The 10984-nt window shown below is 39.4% G+C and overlaps 1 protein-coding gene across 19 annotated transcripts in view; it reads left to right on the forward strand.

Annotated features, from left to right (window-relative positions):
* TP53INP1 (tumor protein p53 inducible nuclear protein 1) overlaps window positions 1-10698 on the forward strand; it is a 61519-nt gene extending 50821 nt beyond the window's left edge. For 7 of the 19 annotated variants that reach the window (XM_045005352.1, XM_045005351.1, XM_045005354.1 and 4 more), the window contains 3 exons: window positions 487-773; window positions 1287-1635; window positions 6958-10698. In XM_045005352.1, the coding sequence (XP_044861287.1) occupies window positions 662-773; window positions 1287-1635; window positions 6958-7207 (711 nt within the window). In that variant the 5' untranslated portion in view covers window positions 487-661 and the 3' untranslated portion in view covers window positions 7208-10698. Of the gene's footprint in view, window positions 1-486; window positions 774-1286; window positions 1636-4348; window positions 4383-6957 lie in introns of those variants that run through there. The other 12 variants (XM_045005361.1, XM_045005358.1, XM_045005365.1 and 9 more) reach the window with 6 other exon arrangements.
* The last annotated feature ends 286 nt before the right edge of the window (window positions 10699-10984 follow it).

The raw sequence follows: 10984 nt of genomic DNA on the forward strand, positions 1-10984 counted from the left end.
CGGTGTCAGGACAGGTGGGAAGCCTCCCTCTGCACCCCGGCTGTGCTGCTGACTGGGAGCTGCCTGAGGTAAGCCTATGTCCCAATCCCCAGCCCTGAGCCCACCCCAAACCCAGGCCACCTCCTGTACCCCAAACCCCTCATCCCCACCCCAGAACCTGCACCCCCAGCCCAGAGTTCTGACCCCCTCTCGCACCCTAGCCCAGAGCCCGCTCTTGCACCCTGAACCCCTCATTCCCAGCCCCCCCCAACCCTCTGCCCCAGCCCTGAGCCCCTCCCACATCCCCAAACCCTCATCCCCAGCTCTGTTGGATCATGGGCATCAAGAATTTTCTTCAAGTGGGTTCCCAGAAAAAAAGTTGAAAACCACGGATGTAGGCCATTGCCCAAAACCTGCAGTCAAGAATTGGCCCTATCTGAGTTCTTTCTTGTTATTTACAAATAGAATATTGCTTTAGCATTAAGTCCACTCTTTTCTTCTTTGCAGGTTTTGTATAAACTGTTTACAAACCATGACTCTCCATGTTCCATACGTAAGCTGATAAAGCATCTATGCACTTTATTCTCATATCTCTGCCAGTTTGCTAGTATAAGTGTGAGCCCGTGTCTTGAATTTTTGGATACAAAGACTTACTAGCCACAGTCTCATTCTTGCCTTAGTAATGTTCCAGAGGCTGAATAATATGTTTGTGGGAGAGATCAATAACTTGTCCAGCCAAGAGCCAGAGTTCAGTGAAAAAGAAGATGATGAATGGATTCTGGTTGACTTTATAGGTAAGATGTCTGTTAAATATAACCTCTACAGCAGGAAGCAGGCAGTTATATTTATCATACTTCTGTATAAGGAAGCCAGTAGCTCCAAAGGAATTTTTAGCCAAAGCATAAATAACTTGGATTTGTGTAAAACAATAAACCACAAAACATCTTGTGTAAGCTGACTAGGGAAGCTGACATCAGTTTCCCAAGACTAACAAGTTCAGACCGTAGTAGAACTACTTGTACGGATAATATTTATTTGACACTGAGCAATCTCTGTTACACAATTTTATCACTTTTCTGGCAATACTCCTGATTTTTTTATCTGACGTGGGAAAGCGTTTCCTGATCACCTCCCTTTTATTTGTTTGTGTGTAAAATGCTCGTGTACATGCTGATGGTAGACCTTTTTGTTTGTTTTATCCCCTACTTGCTCCACATGAACTTGCTGATCTCCATCTCCTGCAATCACCTATCTGTGGTGACTTCATCTCAACTGTGGCAACTGGAACAATGGACAACCTCCACTAGACACTTGCACTAACTTTTCAACAGAAGAAGCAGACATCAGTGAAACATCAGCTGCTGACCACTCCCCAGTCTTTTCTTGTTTACCGACTTCCTTAGAGTGTTTGGCTGATGCCAGCGAGTCTTGCTTCATCCAGTTTGACTCATGTCCCATGGAGGAGAGCTGGTTTATTACCCCTCCCCCATGTTTTACTGCAGGTGGATTAACCACTATCAAGGTGGAAACCAGTCCTATGGAGAACCTTCTAATTGAACATCCCAGCATGTCTGTATATGCTGTCCATAATACCTGTCACAGTCTAAATGAGACTAGCTGTGGAGATGAGGAGTTTCTTAATCCAAGTAGTCCAAGGTAAGATTTTTTTTTTTTAATTTTTTTTAATTTTTTATTTTTTAAAATTTATTTTTCTATTGGCAATATGATGTAAATACATAGGCCATGAATTACTGCTGAGTGTAAAGGAGTACAGTAAAATACCTGGTTACAACTTGCTTAGCCCAAATGCCTGAAGAATTAATTAGAAGCTTCAGTTTTAAGTGAATGAACAAAGCACAAATACTCCAACATTTTAAGATAAGCTCATCATAGCTTTATGCCTGATTTTAAAACTCGTGTACGTGGTGGCCATGCTGGGAGTGAATAATCAGCATTGTAATTAATTCTTTTGGGGCCTAATTATCCCATTAGTTGTATACTGCATTCCTGTTGAAGTCAGATGAAGTTACTCGCACAACTGCTACGATAGACTATCCTATCTAGGTGCTTCCTAGAAATGTAGGAGTGCAAGGGACCTCCAGAAGTCATCCAATCTAGCTCCCTGTGCTGAAGCAGGATTAAGAATACCTAGAACATCCCTGAAAGGAGTTTGTCTAACATCTTCTTCTTAAAAATCTCCAATGATGGGGATTTCACAACCTCTCTTGGAAACCTAGTCCAGTGCTTAACTATCCTTAGAGTTAGGAAACATTTCTAATATTTAACCTAAATTTTCCTTGCTGCAGATTAAGCCCGTTACTTCTTGTTCTACCTTCAGCGGACATGGAGAACAACGTGTCCTCACCCTCCTTACCTCCTCTTTATCGCTTTCCTCTCCTCTTTATAACAGCCCTTAAGATATTTGAAGATTATCAGGTCTCCCCTCAGTCATCTTTTCTCAAGTCTAAACATGCCCAGTTTTTTCTCTTTTCCTCATAGAGCAGGATTTCTAAACCAGAAGAGAGCAATAAAAATGATAGAAGGTACTTGTGCCCACCCCTGTAAAGTGCCTCACAAACATTGTGTCAAGTATCAGAGGGGTAGCCGTGTTAGTCTGGATCTGTAAAAGCAAACACGACTACCCCTCTGATACTTGACACAATGTTTGTGAGGCAAAGAGTCCTGTGGCATCTTATAGACTAACAGACGTACTGGAGCATGAGCTTTCATGGGTGAATACCCACTTCGTCGGATGCATGTATTCACCCACGAAAGCTCATGCTCCAATACATCTTAGTCTATAAGGGGCCACAGGACTCTTTGCTGCTCTCACAAACACTGATGATGTCCTCACAACCACCCTTTGAGGTGGGAGAAGTACTATCTCAATTGCAGAGACTGGGAACCCAAGGGGGAAAACACGTGTTATTTATCCAAGGTAAGGTCACAGGAAGTCGGGGGATATGCCTACATTACAGTTAAAAAACCACGGCTGGCCTGTGCCAGTAGAATCAGGCTCATGGGGCTCAGGCTAAGGGGCTATTCAACTGCCATGTAGACATTTGGGCTCAGCCCAAGCTCTGCGAATTGGGAAGGCCACCAATAAACAATTTATTTTTCTCTTGTTAAAGTCAGAAATTATTCTTCCACTAGGACCTGAATTCTAAGGAGGTAACCATGCAAAATGACCACAGACTCAAACCTATCATGCAACATTTGCCTGGTAGCAGAAGCTATTGTGGAGATAGCAAAAATACTTCATTTATGACCCCACACGTTTTTCCCATATGGTCAAGTTCTGAGAAATATTAACGTAATTTCTGGGGCCCTTGTTCAGAAGGACTGGACAAATTTTGTCTACTTCTAGTGTTCATCCTCTGTAATAAGAATGAACAAGGATCATCTTATGGTGAGTTTGGTTCTGTGTGTAGCAACATGCAAGTAATTATCACTGACTTCAGTGGCAGCCTAGCTCCCATACCTGTAGTTTCTTGGTTTGCAACACTTTAAAGAAAATGGGTGATTTTTTTTTTTCTTTTTTTGGTAAAACAACCTAAGCCAGTGTCTAACAAGCATGGGGCTGACACTGAAAATCTGTGCTCTTGGTATCAAGGGCCTGTTTCTTTGGGAGATCCTGAGCACCATAGCTCTGGCTGAAGTCAGTGGGAGTCGTGGGTACCCAGCACCTCTGAAAATTGGGCTCTGAAGAAATCTGTCACAACTGTAGGGTGACCTAATACCATGGGGATGGGCATAATACAATTTAAACACAATAGACTAGTTTGTAAGAACCTACAGTCAGTAGCAGCAATGTAACAGAAATGGTTGCAAAATGGAGATGGTGAAATTTGAGTGAGAATTGTGTCATTCAAGAGTAGATGGATCTGTCGCCTTCCCCTTTCCTCAAATTCAGATATTGAATTATTATGATGGCTTTGTACAATTTAGGGATGCTGATATAAGCCATTCCAGAACTATATCTTGCATCTCTTTATAATGCAGCACTTCTTAAATATATAATTAAATTAAAGGGCCAGATACTCACTTGGTGTAAATCTGCATCATTCCTCTGAATTCAATGGAGCTGTGCATTCAGCTGAGGATGTGGCCCAAGTATCACCGTGAAATTAATGGGAATTAGGTGCCTAAATGCGTTTTGAGGATCTTGGCTAAATATTTTGTCCATAATTTCATGTACAAGGTAATTATTTTGGAGAACAAAATTGTAACTGTCTCACTCTAAAACATTAAAGTTGAGATGAAATACAGTAACTGAGAGAGATAATAACTGTTCAACTAAGCTGACAATACAGTAAAATGTTGTCTTGAAGTCTCTAGTTGTTTAATGGTTGGCCATTTAACATTGTAGGGCCAGGAAAAGCTGCTTAAGGCACACTGGCACAGTAAGTACTACTGCTTTGGGACAGTACTTTTTGTTTGATCGGTCTGCTTTGTAAATAGACTTGTCTATCAAAACTGTACCAGTTTTAAGACTAACCTCTGTGTCAAGTTACTTAGTCAATTCTAATTCTGCTATAACAAGTAAAATATACTGCTAAGTACAGAATACTGGCTTTTAAAAATGTTGATTATCAGTTAAGAATCTTTAGGGTTCCAATCTTGCTAGCTTTTATGTGCAAACAGTGAAGTCACTGGGGGTACATCTCCAGTGGAGAAAAACACCCACATGAGTGTCGGAGTCAGGTGATCTGGGCTCTATCTCCCACTATGTTTACATTCCCCTTCCATCTAAGACCCAGCCACTCACGCTCCTCGCCTGGGCTTCTAAGTGCATCAATAGCTCACTAATACAACATACACTGTGGCTTATTGTTCTGGACAATATGAAATCCATGTATGTGTTAGTGAGCTATTGATGCACTTCTGTGGCTGATGACACGAGTCAAAACCATGCTTGAGACACAATTAGTCTACTAATGCCTGATCTGTTATGGTTTTATTGTTGTAGTGCTTGTATTTGTGCTACCATAACTGTGCTTGTTCCAGAACTTCCCTTATTACTGTCTTCATTCAGAGTTTCAGCTCTGACATGTTGCTTCTAAAACAGTTAATGCATCACGTGTAGCCAGTGGTAGTGCCATAATTACAGGAGCCTACATGCAAGGTCAGTTGATCAGCATAAAAGGAAAGAATAAGAGCAGTTCCAGTGTGAAATGACTAGGGTGAGTGAAGGACAGAATGTCAACTTGGACATTATACTGACCGGCTCTTATCTGTCGGTTTTAATAATCTGTAAAGGGAGGTAACTCTGGGATAGGCATTCAATGCATAATTCATCTTGGGGCCCATATCCTTCAATCCGTTCATTTTGTGCTGCTCTGCTGACACAAAGTGAATGTGTTTTGGCTTCAACTCTTTGCTGGTAGGAAGTCAAGGGAAGCAGGGGAGTCTGTTCCAGTGCCAGTGGTACACACTCTGCCAGCATGGAGGGCAGTAGGCAGACCGGGGGCATAGCAGGATGTTCTGCTATACAGATTTTCCACTGGTGTGAGGTTCTTCCACTAGTGGAAACAGACATGCTAGGGCTGAATTTGTTATAACTGACTCCCTGAGGGCCCCATCCTCTGTGCCCTGAGCACAGGGAAGGCATGGGCTCCTAAACTTGGAGTCATCCAAAAAGGGTGATGGTAAAGCTGCATACTACCACGTCGTGTCCCATAAAAGCATCTGCTATACAGGTAATGTCACCACTATCATGCCACCTTGATGGGGAGGTTCATGGAAGTTGTTTTTAAAATTTGTATGGGCTCTGGAAAGCTTTTATGTTACAAAACTTACCACCACCCCCACCCTCAGGCTGTGGGGGTGGGAAGCAAGAGACATTTTACTGATGTATTCTCCCACCCTTGCATAGGTTGGTGATGCCCCATACTGTGCGATGGGATGTCTCTACAGCAGTCTGACTTTGAGAGGCATTGAGGGAATCAAAGGGACAGGCTGAAGAAAGATCTTTAGTTACTCATGGCATTTCACACAGCTGATCTGACTTCAGTGGCTTACTTGGTCTAACTTTCCAGGTCTTATGCATGATCATCATGTTTGGGTTGCCAGCCATGCAGGAAAATCCAAACAGTCTTTTATTTAGTGCCCTTTATTTTCACACAGCCTAAACTATCCTGTGCAAGATGACCTTTAACCATAACATCTAGTAAATATTTACTAATTCTTCTGAGGATCATGAAATACATGCTCCCTTCTGTATTTAATACATTATATGATCTTTTGGGCATTATGCCATTAGTTCATGTATAATCATTATACCCAAAGGATTAAATATTGAATCAGAAATACAAAAGGCAACATAGAACAGTCCTTTACAGAGAGAATGAGGGGAGAGGAAACAGACCTATTAACTCACTCCCTAAAACATGCTGAAGAACTACATCAAAAAACTTCATGCCTAGTATGATGGGATAGGGTTAACTACTGGAAGTGATTTGTGTAAACATCTCTATTTAGGCTTGGCAGAATTTGATTATTTTTAAATAACTTTGATGGATTATATCTCTTTATTTTTAAGCACTTTTTTTTGTTTTTATCTATTTAAATTCTCCCAGTTGTAGGAGATTTATTAGGGGTGGAAGGGCCAGGCAGTAGGGATGTCAGACAATAATTTAATGGCATTACACCTTGAGATCCAAAAAGTCAAAGCATTATAACCATTAAAATACAAATTGTCAACATTACATGTCAAAGTATACACAGTAAATATCCTGAAATCAAGCTCTTAAGTTCTCCAAGCAGCATTTTTCTTACTTTACCTATTTGTACATTTCTATTGATAGAAGTGTGTGTGTGTGTGGTGAAATTGATTAGTGACATTTACTGATACAAAACTAATCCTTCCAAGCCTATCTATATTCATTCAGCTAGAAGAAAATACATTCCCTTAATAAACTTACCTAGATCTCCAAGTGCTAGGTGAACTGTAACTAACATTTGTATGTTAAATTTTAGAATGGAAGCACGAAATGAAATGGGGCAGCATATTCATTGCTATGTTGCCACCCTTGCTGCTCACTCAAGTTTTCTGGAACAAACCAAGAGTTTTCGTCCGACCCAGTGGGTAAAAGAACATAATGAAAGACACCATTTCAACAGAAACAGTCTCCGTCGCCAAAATCTTACCAGGGATTGCCACTCTCGGCAAATCAAGCACAACGGATTGTTTGTTCACCAGCCTTGCCAGCGTCAGTACAATTACTGAAGGCTTTTGAGGTTTTAATCCTATCGGTTAATTGTTCTTAGCTTGCTTTTGTTTTAATGTATAGATAATGAAGGTGTTATCAATCTGAAGCTGATCATCAATCATTTGAATACAATCGTGACTAGTGTTACATTAGTTTGAAACCACATTTACATACAGTGTATCACAAAATGCCTTGCTATAGGTCCTAAATGGTTATCTTAAATATTTCAGTGTTTTGGAAATGTGTGAGAGTGTGGTTTTTAACTTTACTATGATGTTTGGATGGGTTTTTAAAGAAAATTCTAACAAAGATGGAACATGGATTCTTCAGTCGTATGAAGTTACAAACTTATTGGGGTCAACCATACACTTTAATAACCAGTGCTTTTGACAGTTTTGTATGTCTGTATGTACTGTGTGCACAGTTATACTCTAGCATAAGCATTAAAAGGCTATAGTTGCCAGTGGATTTGAAGTAGATGTCACTAAACTCTTATTGAAAGAAGGATAACTCTAGATTTAATCTAAACTAGGTATTATCTACTTTCATTAAACAAACAGTTACTTCATATAAGCAGCAGAAGAGAGTAAAATGTCCACCTGATAATACTGGAATAAGATGTGGCATGAATGTTACAGGTATTGGAGAGGGACAAACTTTGTGCCTTCATATGGAGTGAAATAAAAAGTAGACCTATGGGTTATTAAATATAGACACTTAACCCAAAGATTCCATCAGTATTTTAGATCATGCTCTTTTTTTCTTTTCTCCACTTTTTCTTTTTTTGGGGGAGAGGATGCATCCATTACACACCTCCCAGAACTTGGTTTAGTTTATCTGTCATGTATATCCAAGGAGAAAGGGCTAGACTGACTGTCTTCTGTAATAGGTCCATCCCATAGCTGAAACACCTTCTACAGAACCTATTCTAGTGGATGGTGAGTACGGATGGGCTTCCGAGCTGCTGATTACTGCCTTGAATTGATCAATTCATTTCAAGTGATAGATTAGGAACGGCTCACGAACTACTGGATGGAAAACCTATTTCCAGATGAGGTCTTGCACCCTTCCCAATTCTTTCCCAACGAGAGAATAAAGTTGAGGTGACCATGCCTGGAAGTGCTGAAAGGCATAACATTATAAATACATTCTAACACTACTAGTCTTCCAGAATTAAGCAGTGCTAGGGGGGATATATAAAAGTGGAGATTTAGGAGCTACATTAACAGTGGATATTTCATTGCTCATGTGGCATAAAAGCAGAAAAATATCTAACGATGTAATTTTATAGACTAGTGGTGGAGAGGGGAAAGTACAGAACATTAAACATTCTCTTTAAAAAGTTATTAAAATCTTGCATGATCTTCTGGAAGAAAGCATGCCTTGAAAAGCAAAGGCACCAAATTTGACAGTGCAGATACTTCCAGACAGCCACACTACAAAATCAACCATGATAGATAATTCTTGGAAATTTGAGTAAATCAAGGAACAGGGGGAGAACAGTGAAGCTTTACTCTTCCTCTTTTGTTTCCAGTGCTTCATCTGTGATCACTGCTTTTCCTGCATTTGCTGCTAAGGCATGTAAATGTTAGTCACATTCAATCAAGTCTTCCAGCTGAAATCATGTGGAAAAGCCTCAACACTATAAAACATGTATATGGGTGGCTTTAATTTTTGTGATTTAGATGAAACCAATAATGCTTAAGAATTATTTCAAACCTATGAAATGTTCTTTGAAATATGGCCAAATGTTTCAATTCTGCTGATACAAAAACCTAATGCCTTGTAGTAATCTTGCAGTATGAGTAGCACTGCATATAATAGATGCAGGCTGAACTCTTGTGGAGAGTAATCTTCCTAATCCTGTAGCAAATAGCCTTCTGGTCCCCAATTCCCTTCAAATACTCCGTTTTTTCTGGTTTTAGTTAACAGTTTAATTGCCATGTGTATCTATAAACGTAGCACTATCCACGTTGCTTTTGTTTGTACTCCTGTCGTCTTACTGGAGTATATTCCTAGAAATGCCGGGAGGTCATCTAGTCTAGCCCCCTGCACTTAGGCTGGATCACATCTATCTAGACCATCCGTGAAAGGTGTTTAGTCTAACCTGTTCTTTAAAACTTCCAGTGATATAGGACATAAGTTTTGCTTTGAATGATTATGTATGAGTCTAAGTGCTTAATGCCAATTCAGAATGTAGATGATTTATGATCTTACCTCTTCTTCATTTTTTTTAGTGATTCATATCCATATATATACAATATTTTCCTCTGGGCTAGAAACTCTCACTTATTTATCCAAGAATAATTTTGTAGCTTCACCAATCTCGATTTTGAATCTCTCATATTTGCTCACTGAGATCTTAATGTTGCTTCTGGTATCATTCCTTTTCATTTCAACTTTTCCTCTGTGCTTTTTTCATCTCCTCCCCGCCCTCCCAACACTTTCTTTCTTTCTTCAATCCAGCTCAGGAGACTCCTTGCTTTAATTTTTCTCTTCCTAAATAACTACTTTCCTTCAGCTTTAAATTTCCTAAAGTTAAATGAAGGAAGATGGCATCTCCACCTCCTTTGAATTAAAAGGGTTTTGTAATTCTTTAACTTTTTAGTGGGGGGTGGGGGTGGGGAAGTGCATGGCTCCCAAGCATTATAATTGGAGCCTCCTTTTTTCAGTTGGCAAGTAAATGCAATTTTAGACTGCTCCTAAAAACTGGGAGATACTAATCTTTTTTTATACTATATTACTGGATAATTTTCTAGTGATGAAATCCTATATCTTTCAGGATATAAACTTTTTTGTTGCACAAAAGCTGTGCCTCTCAATTCTTAATATTGGAAACCATGTTGTATTGTATGAGATAGAGATCTCTATCTATCAATACTTTATCAGTGACTTTTTTTTTGTTAATTTTGTCTTGCATATTTATGTTACTAGTTCTGTTTTGTGCCTGGAGTTCTTGGGCAGTTTTTTTGTTGTTGTTGTTCTCTAGTAGTGTGTGAGTTGTGTGGCTTTTTATATGGTTTTTGAACAGTAGTAAAACATATTGTTTCTTGTAAAAGTGGAGGCCTTGCACTGTCTCAGATGCTGATTCATTAATTTTGTTGAAACTGTGTTTCCGTATGTATCAGTCAATAGACAGATGTGTTGTAAACAAACCTGTGCCTTCTAGGTTTAACTTGTACACAGCAAACTTGAAAATTCAAAAGGGACATTTCAGTTAAGATAAATACTGTACATCAGTCTATGCATATATGGCAGCTTCTTTCTGGAGCCACTTTCTCTACTTGTAGCAGTTCTTTTGATATCAAAGTTGGTCTGGCTCTTAGTTTGAATAGGCAGTTTGATACAAGCTGAACAACAACAAAATACAGCACTTTGCCAAAAAGTAGCATTGCTTAAACAATGTGTAGTTAATAACACAACTTCCTGTATTTTGGTTTCATGGTGCATCTTGCACTTTATGAAGAAACATATGATCTTAACTATCAATAAAAATTGGCCTATTAAAGTGGCTTGTCTGAGTCTTTTTTCCATACTATAGTTAAATTCCAAATGTTTGAGCACTAATTTTTGGACACTGTCTATAAATACAATTATCACTACAAAATGACCTTCTGTAGTTCAAAATTCTCTCTGTTCTTGGGGTATAATAGTAATGGGCTACATTGCTCTTCCAGACAGCTGTGAAACAAATTGTGCTCTTGGGGTCCAGGAAGTGGGAATGGCAAAGGGTAAACAAAGTTCCAACTCTAACAATTGCAGGCTCAACTTCTTTTTGTATATTTTAGTGGCTA

This window comes from Mauremys mutica, chromosome 2 (genome assembly GCF_020497125.1).
Source record: "Mauremys mutica isolate MM-2020 ecotype Southern chromosome 2, ASM2049712v1, whole genome shotgun sequence".
Lineage (NCBI taxonomy): Eukaryota > Metazoa > Chordata > Testudines > Geoemydidae > Mauremys > Mauremys mutica.